Raw genomic sequence first — 12090 nt, forward strand, 5'->3', positions numbered from 1 at the left:
TTTACTGACAATGACAAGACAAAGTCTACTACTAAAAGAAATTATAAGTTATAAATAAAGTATTTAAATTAAAATGCATATAAAATATTTAAGTTATCCTCTTTTTGTCCTAAAATAAGTATTTTTCTAGGTAAAAGAATTTGTTTCAAAATAAGAGTCTTTTTACTTTTTACTTTTAAAATGTAAGAGCAATTAATTTTTATCAACTTTACTCCTAATAAATATTATCTACACTACTTTAGGGTATTAAATTTAGAGAAATGCTAACTAGTGTCCTCAGGTCAATGGTTAAGTATTTCAAAATAGTAAATTTATCCCGATAATATGCGTATTTAAGATCTCGAAAATCAAAATATTAAATTTTTTATAAAATATTTTCTTTTTTTAGAATACTTAACCATTGCCCTGTGGGCACTGGTTAGCAAAACCCTTAAATTTATGATAATTAATAGTACTTAAGGACAATTTTATAAAAAAATTATATTTTATATTCAACCATTATTTTTCTTATTATTTGTGTAACAACTTTAAAACACTTTTATTTTGAGACAGAGAAAGTAATAAATACAAAATTTAACATCATATTATTGAAGAGCATGACTAAAAATATCTTAAAATAATTTATCATCTTTGAGTAGTTGAAATTATTAATAATAGACTCAAAATCAATGAGTGCAACAATTTTTCTTTTAATTATTTGTTATGCTTATCTTCTAAAAAATCATCTTTCATTTTCTTCTCAACCTTGTCTTGATAATTTTGAAGGTGCAAAGAAACATAAGAAAGAGGTGGAGGGGAAGTTTGAATTGGATTTCTAGATCAAAACTTTTTCACAATTCAAGAACACAAACAACAAAAATATAACAATGATAAAAGACACAGCTTTTATCTTAATTCGTTGTTAACGAAACTACCTCTAGTCCATCCGCCAAGGTAATTTTGCCTTCTCAATAAGGACTTAATATAACAATTTATGTGCATATATTTTTCTCTAATGTGGAGTCTTGGTATTCATCTTTTCCTTAATTTTAACATTTTTATAGAGTGAAAAGATCAATTTATATAATCTTGACTATTTGAATCGAGATTAATTAATCAAATATGGCTATATTTTCTTAATTCTCATGAAAAATCTTGAATGCCATATATTTGAAAGAGAAGAGTGTTGTCAATGTCATGAATGGTACTATTCATTCAAATTTTACAGTGATAGCCAGCTACATCAATGAACAATGAATCGCTGTGGGACTAAAACTGAACAGAGCTATATATTAGATAAAAATGTCATACAGATCTATGATATATACAAAAAAAAAAACAATAAATATAGATGAGTTTTCCTATCAGGCTAAACAAGTGACACATTGAAAAATTAATCAAAAATATCATAAAAGGTGCAGCTTTGGAAATAATCCGACAGAGCAAAGATGAACACTGGAGTACTTTTGTTAGTGTCAACTCTAGATTGGAACGTGTGGAAGAAGCATGTCATAAGCCATGTTATCTCATGTCTCGACCAGTTCATAAAAGCTTCACATTTTTACTGACACATGCCAAGTGTCAGTTTCCTCATAGCAACAACACATACATGGCAACAAAATAAGGGGAACTCAACTTGCTGTCTACCTTCAAAGTTTATCAACAAATTGTCTTATCAGAACCTGTTCATTAAAGTCCAAAAGTATGATAATAACACTCAATGATAGCAACAATCATTAAAGACATGGATAGTCATGATGGATGCAGTGAAAGAAATTGAGTGACTATGCATTTTAATCATTGAAATTCATGAAATGGTAATTTCGTCCTTTAAATTGAACAATGTCGGTCAACCTTGTCTACGACGTGTGATATCGGATGAACCAATAAGACTTGCACTTAATTTTTATTGACTTAGAAAAGGCGTTTGATAGAGTGCCTAGAAAAAATTTGTGGAAAGCCTAGAGAAAATTTGTGGAAAACCTAGAGAAAAAAAAGGGGTTAGGATAGCATATATTCGAGCTATCCAAGATATGTATGAAGGGACATCAATTAGTGTGCGAACACAGATTGGAGAGAAGGACGATTTCCCCATTACAATAGGTTTGCATTAAGGTTCAATTCAAACATGAGTCCCTACCTTTTTACTTAAATTTTAGATGTAGTCACGGAACACATCCAAGAGCTAACACCGATATGTATGTTTTTTATATATGAGATAGTCCTACTTGAAGAGTCGAAGGGGGATTTAAATGAGAGGTTGGAGACTTGGAGACAAGCTTTAGAAATGCATGGCTTTCTCTTAAGTGAAGCGAAAGCAAGACGGGGTATATGAAATGTAAATTCAGCAAAAGGAGAAGTGTTTCTAACCTAGAGGTGAAATTGAAGACTGTATCATCCCACAAGTCACGTGGTTTAAATATCTTGGATCTGTAATACAAAACGATGGAGAAATAGAAGGGGGGTGTAAACCAGCTGGGTGGCTAAAATGGAGAAGATTTTCAAGAGTTTAATGTGACACAAAGGTACCGCTCAAACTAAAGCAAAAAATTAATCGGACCGCGGTAAGACCTGCGATGTTGTATGGGACAGAATGTGGGCAGTAAAGAATCAACACGAGAATAAAGTGTAGCAGAGATGAGGGTGTTGCGTTGGATGTGTGATAGGACTAAACATGATAAGATTAGAAATGAGAATATTAGAGAGATTTTAGGATTGCTATAGTAGAAAAGATGGGGGAAATATATTTAGGTAGTTTGGGCATGTAGAAAGAAGACTTGTATCTTCTATGATAAGGAAAGTAAGTCAGATGGAGAGGAGTCAAACATCTAGAAGTAGAGGAAGACCTGGAAAAACTATAAGAGAAGTTATTAAATACGATCTCAAAATTAGCAATTTGAATAGAAGCATGGTCCTAGATAAAAAATTATGGCGGAAATTGATCCGTAGCCGACCCCACTTAGTGAAATTAGACTTGATAAAGGCACTAAATTAATTGGTGTTTTTTAATTTAAAAGACTGAACTGCTATTTCATAAATTTGAGCAATATATTTATTGATGCTTATATTTTTCAAGGACTGAGATGCTTATTTACTCAATAGTAATTTGTGTGATGAGTTATGGACTAGGCAAACAAACAAAAATGACAAATTCAAAAATTCAGGTTCTGAAAACCATTTTGAAAACTCACCTTTTTTTTTTATTAACTTATGGCCAGAAGAGGATCACTACTTCTTTAAAAAGTACACTCCATCCCGAAGTTCCAACTTCTCCTCAGAGACTAGACCGGATAAAAAGCTTTGTAGTTGTTGAAGTGATTTGTCATACGGAGGATCAGCAATGCAAAACATCTGCGGCAATAGAAAGAATCACATTGTTGATCATGTTATGTGTCCAAAACATTTATAAATGTGTAAAACACCTCTTTTATGGTTAAAGGATCTAAAGGTGAAAAACCGTTCTTACCTTGAGAGTATTGTGAATACGATCTAATGCCATGTTACCAAAGTTTGTGAGCATCCCCAAGATAAATTTCTGCCATAAAACAATACATGTTAAGATATATTTATTCGTATGCAATGCATATTCCCTCTAGTTAGATATCTTCATTAAAAAAAACTATTTCATTTACCTCATACACAGTCATCTCTTTCAAAAGTTGATTTTCTACCGAGGCCACAGATCCGTCTTCCTCCTCATCGCCACCAAGAAGTTCCTGAGGAATGCCATTGCCTCCTCCATTCTTACTCGTGTCACCCATGTTTTCCATAATTGTGTATACATGGTCAAGGGAATCTCCCCCTGGCGACTCTGCAATTATCCCCTGTGAACAAGAGACAATAATATTTGTCTCACAAATTAAAAATAATCATACGACGAAAATGTTTACTAATACCAAAATGTATCAGACCTACCTTGCTTATCCAAAAATATATTCTCTTATTTAATACATCAACGGGTATCCCAATAGCAGCCGCGAGATTTTTAGAGGTCCAACTGAAAGCAGAAACATAATATTACACTACAGTCAAAACAAAAGACCAAAGCTATTGATAGATTGTGAGTATACCTTGTTTGATCTTGAAATTTCATAATGATAGATGCAAGAACAGGGGCTACTGTGAATTGCACTACCCTATCTTCAAACTGCAACTCCAGCTATACCATTGGATATGATAATATTAGGAGAAATTTAGCACTAAAACTGTAAAAGGTGAGTAAGGGACAACACTACTAACCTTGACAGTACCGAGACTTTTTTTCCACTGAAGCTTACGTGGTGTTTTGATTTCACTAAATCTCTTCGCATAGTCAGAGAGAAGCTGGTCAACAGGTTCAGGCAGGTTAAGGGGCTCATCCTGTAATTCGCTTCAAAGTCAATCGTAGAACAGAATAGATAGCTTGGCCGGATAACAATGTAAGTGATAAAAATATATTTTTGTTGAACAATTCATTTTATTGAACAGAGTAGACAGCTTGGTCTGATGATAATGCAAGAGATAAAAATATATTTTTGCTGAACATAAACATTAAAAACTCACTTTGTTCAGTTATGGTTTGTGTTACAAGTGGTAACTATTATATTAGGAGTAGTTATGTTAAGTAGTCGTGTAAGTTATGTTTTAATAGGGTGTTATAACCAGGGTAAATAGGAAATGGGTCAGAGAGAAAGGGATTATTGAGATGTTATTGGGTGGTTATTGGGATAGACTCAATTTTGGAACATTTAGGAAGGGAGAGATCCAAGACTCTCGAATTCTTGGGAGGAACCAAACTGGTTCTCGTCTTTTTGTTTGTGTGTAATTTGTGTCAGTTTTCTATAAGTTGTAATTGTGAATCATAACTTTGTTCCAGAGTAGCTGTTGAATCGTAATTGTGAATCGTAATTTCCAGAGCAGCTTGTCTTTCCACCAATTAAGCAGCTTATGGTGGTGCTCTACTGTCTGATATGATTCAACAAATGGTACTTTCAGCCTTGGGCATGCCATTCAGGGTAAGTCATATAATGTTTCTCATCCATGATTATTTCTTGATTCCGGCGCATCCAATCATATGACGAATTCTTCTGAATATTTGCACAATATACATTCTTACTATGTTACTCTGAAAATTCAAATCGCTGATGGTAATACTCCTCCTATCACTAATGTTGATGCCATACTCTCTGATTTTCAGAATGTTTGTGTATCAAAGTCAATACGACTGCTCTGTTCATTCACCGCACATCTACGGGCATTGTTCTTCTCCTTCATATTGATGATATCGTTATTATTGGTTGGGATTAGGCATCCGTTCAAGAACATAAAAAGCAATTACAAACCTCATTTCATATGAAAGACCTAGGTAATTTCCATCATTTTCTTGGCTTTGAGGTTCGTTCTACCTCCAAGGGTATACTTCTCCATCAGCATAAGTATGCCACCGACCTGGTTCCTATGGCTGGTCTCCAATCAGTTAATCAGATGGATACCCCTCCTAAAGTTAATGTTAAATACCACCATGATGAGGATGACCTTTTGACCTATCTTTTATAGTATCGGCAGCTCGTAAGTAGTCTTAGTTACTTGACCATTACTCGATCTAACATATCATTTGTTGTTCAACTCGTGGGTAGTCTCTCTATGTTGACAATACAAGTGTTATTCATATTGTTGCAAATCTAGTTTTTCATGAGTGCGCCGAGCATATTGAAGTAGATTGTCATTATATCAATGGGGCATATGATAACCATGTTATCTCAATCCCTTAACTCAACTTCAGGTAATGGATATTCTTACCAAAGCTGTTACTAACTCGCGCCATCAATTTCTTGTTAGCAAATTGATGCTCCATGACCAGGTGCATCAATTTAAGGGGATGTGTGAATTAGGAATTAGCGTGTCTTCTTAATTGTGTATATTAACATTCCTAGAATTGGCTAGACAAATTAGGCAATAGAATATTTGACATAATGAGTTGTAATTACATGTAAAGGCTCTTACTATTATTTATAGAATGAATAACATTGCAGAAGGGCATTAAGTCTTTTCTCCTGACAGTGACACGTTTACTTTTGGAAATTATAAATATACGAATGATGACAGTGGGAAAGATGGGGGCATGAAAAGAAAAGTTTGCTCAAATTTTGGATTAGAATTACTTAAGGTAAGGTGAGTATGAGTTTCCTAAAATGATTTTGTATTTACAAACTACAGTATTGACTATTGAGTAACACGAGAACCCTGAAATTTTAAATGTAGTGTAAGGGGATCAATTACAATCCCTGCCTCTCAGGTATAGAAGTGAATTTTATTAAACAAAAATCAGTAAAAAGGAGTCATTTTCTATATAGTAAAAAAAAAAGTCATTGAGTACAGCTTAGCAGTGATGAGCACATATAAATAGTAAACAAGATCTAATTGAAGATTATTTGTTGATCTTTTCGTTTAAGAAATGATATTAATGAACCTAAGTATAACATACGGGCTGAGTAGTCAGAATCAGAAGTAATCTAAGTCATAACATAAATAAATTACTTTTTCATATTATCTGAACTTCAAAAAATGATCAATAAAATAATTTTATCTGAGTACCTGTATTGGAGGCCAGAAATTAGAAGATATGATTGTCGAAGCTATTTTATCCATGGATATTGCATTGTCGTCAGCCTCAACACCTAAGAGCGTATAACCCAAATTTCAGTGAAAAGGAATTGAAGTAAATAATAGTTAAAAATATCTTCAGCAATGATCACAAATAATGGATATTTGAAATTGGAAATTACTTGATTGAGATGGCTGACTTATGGTAGCTTTAATGTTAGTATTGACTCTCTTTGAGCCAATTAGATCATTCAGCATAATCTCACATTTTTGTAGGCTGCTCTCTCCGAAGTGTATCTGCAGAAACAAAGAATTAAACACAAAAATGATAAACATTAACAACATATTTAGTTAAACAAAAAGGGAACACGAGTTTTATTTGAATAAGCACCTTAAGGAGTTCTAGAGTACGTATCTCTGAGTCAATATCATAATCAGATTTATTTAGAAGTTTCTCAGCAAGCATAGTTCGATATTCATGAACTAATTGATCTTTTGAACCAATTATGCCAACAATCATCCCAAGTATGTCAACCTTCCTTTGGTTTCTGCTTCCCTTCAATGGATCTGCTTCCACAGGGTCAGGTTGCCATCTGCTTGGAAAAGCCCATTTAGAAGAAACATCAATTTCATGACCTGGCAGGCAGACCACATCAGAAAAAGAGGTGAAAACTGTTAATCAAAATCCATAATATAAATATACCGTGTGGCATTGATCCATGCTTGCCTATCATCAGTGTTAAAGTCGTCATCAACACCAAAATTCTCTTGAATTTCTTCATCTCTATTCAACTCTTCAAGAAGACTATCTCCAGGATTTCCAGATGCGCTTGATGAACCACCCGACCCATCTGTCAGCATGGTCACTATGCATTTTATCGTATCTCTCCTTCCTCTTAAATAATCCCTTATTGGTTCACCAACTGCCTCAAGGAAAACACCTGCAGGATCTATTGTCCTTAGGGCTTTAATAGTCGAAACATATTGGTGTAATATATCATTGGTTGATGCGCCTGCAGTAAGAAGGCGATAACGCAGAGCAGAAATAAATGACTCCACCAGCTTTGAATGTTGTCCGGTGTATTCCAGACAAAGTTTCAAGTCTTCAATTGCAGGAGAGCTTCAAGTATCATCAGAGAGAAAAGACTAATAAATGCTCAGAAAACAATTGCATAAACACATGACATAATAGAATAATTAATTTTCAAACAGAAAACCCAGAAGGAAAACATGGAGTTACAACTAACAAACTACCTCTCGGGATAATCAACAATTATCTCAAATAATTTGGCTATCCTTAAATCTTGTAGTGTTTCATAAGCAAAATATTCCAGCCGCAATTTCCATCTGACAAGACTTTCAGAGGGGGTATCAATTCCAGGACAAAATGATGATGGTTGTGGCGCTAAAGGTGATTTGAGACCAGATGAAGTACTTTCATAACTAACGGAGTCACCAAGATAGACAAGAAGGGCATGGAGAAACTGGAGAGGAACAGCCTGAATGATTTTAGAGGTATCGCATGTTAGAATCATAAAAACATCTGTATCTATACAAGCTAGCATAGGTGTGCACACAGGTTTACAGATACACAACATGTAAGCACTACAAACCTGTATCCAGCTTTGAATAGATTGTAAGATAGAACTCCTAAAATCATCTCCGGCTACATTATATACTTTAGCCTGTAATTCAGAGGAATGACCCACCCAAAGATTAGACAGATATGCACATGATAAGTGCAACACAAAGATGAAACCAAAATTGGCAAAACCGTAAAAGAGACCGAGGAAAACTGGAAGATCCAGATTTTGAATTTCATAAACATATGTTCACCTTTAGAAGTAGAAATATAGCAGAAGCATAAGCATCCTCGGCCATAGAAGTAAATCCAAGGCTTCTGAGATCAAGAACAACTTTTCCAATATTCTTCACCAGTCTACTGTTTTCTGAGAACCGACGGTTGCTATAACACTCATCAACATCCATCTCACCATCCTCGTTGCATATTTTTCCTTTTTCATCTAAATCCATGCCATCCTTATTTTGAGATACATCATCAGTGAACTCTTCGTCCATGATTGTACTTAATTCCTCCAACCTTCTTTTAAAATACCAATGCAATATAGCTAACGGCAGCAACCAGGAGAGAGAAAAATAGAAAGGCCAATTAGAAAAAATCAAGTGTTTCACATAAAAATCATCAAAGAGAGTTTGTGATGACAAGAAGGCTAGTAATTATACTTCTAATAAGCAAAACTTTCAAGCAACTAGAGTGCTTTGAAGATCAAAGAAACCATTTCACAAAGTACTGACCTATATCATTGGAATATTAAAGACAGCAAATTTGGATGTAAAATTAGGCATGCGGTGGAAAACAAGAGCATTATTCACAACATTCTATAATCAAAATTGAAAACAATAAATTTATTTAGAGTATGAAATGGTAACCCTCATTACATACAACAACAACCAAGCCTTATCTCATTAAGTGGGGTCGGCTGCATGGATCAACTTTCGCCACAATATTCTATCCAGTACCAAGCTTCTATGAAAACCGTTAATCTCAAGATCTTGCTTAATACCTTCTCTTATAGCTTTGCTAGGTCTTCCTCTACATCTAGTTGTTCGACTTCTCTTCATCTGATCTACTTTCCTTAACACAAAATCTATAGGTCTTCTCTCTACATGCCGAAACCAACTAAATCTATTTTTCACCGTCTTTTCTACTATAGGTGTTACCCCAACACTCTCTAATATTTTCATTTCTAATTTTTCATGTCTAATCTTAGCACACTTCTAACGCTAAACTCTAGACCCTAAACCCTAAACCTTCATTACATATAAACAAAAATAATAATTAACTGCTTACAAACCAGGGAAAACGCGAGGAAGTGTAGCCATAAGCACAGAAGAGACAATCCATTGATACTTAGAGGTAAGGTAATTTCTTTCCGCTTCAAAATTATGCTTTTCCTCTGGCATTTGATCCTTGAAAGATTGTAAAGCATGGACCAATATTAACAGACACTTCTCCTGATACTGTTTCTCCAAAGAGATTTCTTCCAAAGCATTATACAACACACTCTCAATCTCATCCTCATCAATCTGCTTCATTTCATCAAAAACAAAATCAAGTACAATTCACAACCATAACAACGAAAAGTTAGGTTCATAAATACTCACATTGATATCATCATTCTTGTTCAAATCAACAAAATCAACATACGGAACAAAGTGCCGCCAAAATCTCGATGCCCCATTTCGCTCAAAAGTTTCCTGAAACCAAAGGGAACTATCTATACTCAATAAAAATTCGAACTTTGTAATGCTAGTAATGAAATATTTTGTTGGGCACCTCCAAGACTCTGAGAAAGTGGTCGCGAACTAGTGATTCGAGGCCGTGTTTGCAGAGGGAGTGAACATGAGAAACAAATTGAGCACCGTATGAGAGGTCGCCGGCGCCGCCGAGAAGAGATTGTGTGGCGTTGCAGAAGGCGTTGTAGCTGTCGAGGATTTCGTGAAGTTCGTCTTGGGTGAGAGTGTCGAGAATCCCTAAGTTGAATAGAGATGAATGTGAATCGTCCATTGCCATTGTCGTGAGTGAGTGAAGTTGAAGTTCTTAACAGTTGATGCTGCCAAGGTGCCACTTCTCTGTAATGGGTTTGGGTTTCGATGTTGGGGTTTGGTGCGGGGGGAAAAGCTTTTGTATTTCTCGTTGTTTGATTGGAGACCAAAAATGGAGTTGAAGGAAAGCAAAACATAGAAAATTGTTAATCGAGTCAAATTAAATAAAAATGGAAGAAAAAAATTGATTTGTGTATTTCGGTTCGATTTGTGTAACAAACAACATTATATTACAAAATTTTACATTTGGCATATTTATTTCTAAAGTCTTTTAACTTAATTTAGTATTCTGCTTTAGTCTTTTAACTAAAAATATGTTACAAATTAGTCTTTTAACTTCATTATGGTTATTTTATTTGATCTTTTCTGTTAATTTCTGATAAAAAAATGTTAAGTTCTGGTGATGTAGATGTACAATAAGACTCAAAGTTCAGATGTGACAAAGTATTTGTACTATAGAGTAGGGTTTTCATTTAAGTTAGTGTCATAGAGATGGTCACAATAAGGCTACATTAAGTGGAAACTCTAGTTTATAGTACAAATGTTGAGTCGCATTTGAACCTTGAGTCTTACTGTACATCCACGAAACTAGAACTTAACGTTTTTTAATAGAAATTGACGGAATGGACCAAATAGAATAACAGAAGAGAAGTTAAGGGAGTAACTTGTAACGTTTTTTAGTTAAGGGACTAAAACGGAACATTAAATTAAGTTAAAGGACTAAAATATGTATTAAAAACACGTAATAAGCCTATATTTTTTTAATTTTTTAGAGAAATCAATAAGTATTATGTGTATATCCTATCATATTCTTTGTATGATATTTCTTTTAAGGCTTAATTGCAACTTTGATCTCCTATTATTCTCTTTTTTTTTAGTTCCTTTATTTTGAAATTCAGTTTTTGTAGTCCTTTTATAGTATTTTTTTAGGATTTTAGTCCTTCAAAGTTGAGAGCATTTTTTAATGACATGGCAGGGATAATAATGATGTGTCAATGCCAAGTCAGTATTATAATTTGTTTTTTATTCCAACTCATTTTATTATGTCATTTTTTAAGGTTTTTTTTAAAATGTGAATAATTTATTTTTACCAAAATGAAACATGAAAAGGTTTAAAAACATGAATCATTTATTTTTACCAAATTGAAATATGATTCCTTTCTAAACATGTTTATTTGCTTCTCAAGACTCATCGTCTTCTTAAATTTCAAAAATCCTAGAAACTGAAAAACGCCTAATTTCATCATCATCTTCTCCATCCAAGAAGAACGTTTTCATCATCGTCATAAGATTGAGGAGTTGTGCTTCCAAGTTATGTTTGTTTGGTTCGTCTCAGCTTCTTCTGTTGGTTCATTCAAGCACTCAAGGTCGCTTTTGAAATCATCAAGATGTCAAACCCATCATTTGTATTAAGGTAAATGTTATTGTTTTTCTATTATTTTAGTAAAACCTAACAATATTATATTATTGTTGACGTTTGAGTTCATCATGGTCTAAACCCTAAAATTTTGTTACTGGTTGTTGTAGTGAGTTTTTTAAGTATGTGTGGTCCTTGATGTCTTGAACTGTGTGTTGTTATATTATTGTTGACATGTGATCCTTAATGTTTGAATTGTTGATGTTATATTATTGTTGACGTGCGGTTCATGTCCTTAAAGTATGTAATGGTTAATTTATTTCAAAGTGGCGGTCCCTCATGTATGGATTGGTTATTTGTTGTAACTTTTTTGTGTAGGCCAATAGAGAAATAAATTGTCAGACTTATAATACACCATAAAAGAAAATTGGTCATCCATCCTGTAAAGTGGTATGTTGGTGAAACTTTGTATGAAATGAATTGGGACTAGGACGTGGACTTAATGTCTTATATGCAAATTGAAAAAATGATTTAAAAAAGTGAAT

The 12090-nt window shown here is 33.8% G+C and overlaps 1 protein-coding gene across 3 annotated transcripts; it reads right to left on the minus strand.

The window, feature by feature from the left end:
* Positions 1-1121: 1121 nt before the first annotated feature.
* LOC131602454 (anaphase-promoting complex subunit 2) lies at positions 1122-10365 on the minus strand. 3 transcript variants are annotated; one of them, XM_058874573.1, is made up of 17 exons: positions 9920-10365; positions 9748-9840; positions 9438-9672; positions 8398-8690; positions 8175-8246; positions 7816-8060; positions 7265-7681; positions 6953-7154; positions 6744-6858; positions 6553-6635; positions 4219-4338; positions 4050-4138; positions 3895-3976; positions 3612-3803; positions 3446-3514; positions 3171-3330; positions 1122-1626 (listed from the first exon to the last, which is right to left on the minus strand). In XM_058874573.1, the coding sequence occupies exons 1-16, from the start codon at positions 10154-10156 to the stop codon at positions 3208-3210; spliced, it is 2667 nt and encodes an 888-aa protein (XP_058730556.1). In that variant the 5' UTR covers positions 10157-10365; the 3' UTR covers positions 1122-1626; positions 3171-3207. The 3 variants fall into 3 exon arrangements, with proteins under 3 accessions (XP_058730556.1, XP_058730555.1, XP_058730557.1); XM_058874572.1 differs by having other exon boundaries at positions 1122-1661; XM_058874574.1 differs by having other exon boundaries at positions 1124-1661; positions 9438-9669; positions 9920-10364.
* Positions 10366-12090: the final 1725 nt, after the last annotated feature.

The sequence above is a fragment of the Vicia villosa genome, linkage group LG5 (genome assembly GCF_029867415.1).
Source record: "Vicia villosa cultivar HV-30 ecotype Madison, WI linkage group LG5, Vvil1.0, whole genome shotgun sequence".
Taxonomy (NCBI): Eukaryota; Viridiplantae; Streptophyta; class Magnoliopsida; order Fabales; family Fabaceae; genus Vicia; species Vicia villosa.

What these genes read in the sequence shown, in the direction of transcription:
- LOC131602454 (XM_058874573.1), bottom strand. Translation starts at nt 10,156, where the DNA reads ATGGCAATGGACGATTCACATTCATCTCTATTCAACTTAGGGATTCTC. An exon ending in ATTGTTGATTATCCCGAGAG is followed by an intron (nt 7,682 to 7,815) that starts GTAGTTTGTTAG and finishes TGATACTTGAAG; the next exon opens with CTCTCCTGCAATTGAAGACT. An exon ending in AAATTTCAAGATCAAACAAG is followed by an intron (nt 3,977 to 4,049) that starts GTATACTCACAA and finishes TTCTGCTTTCAG; the next exon opens with TTGGACCTCTAAAAATCTCG.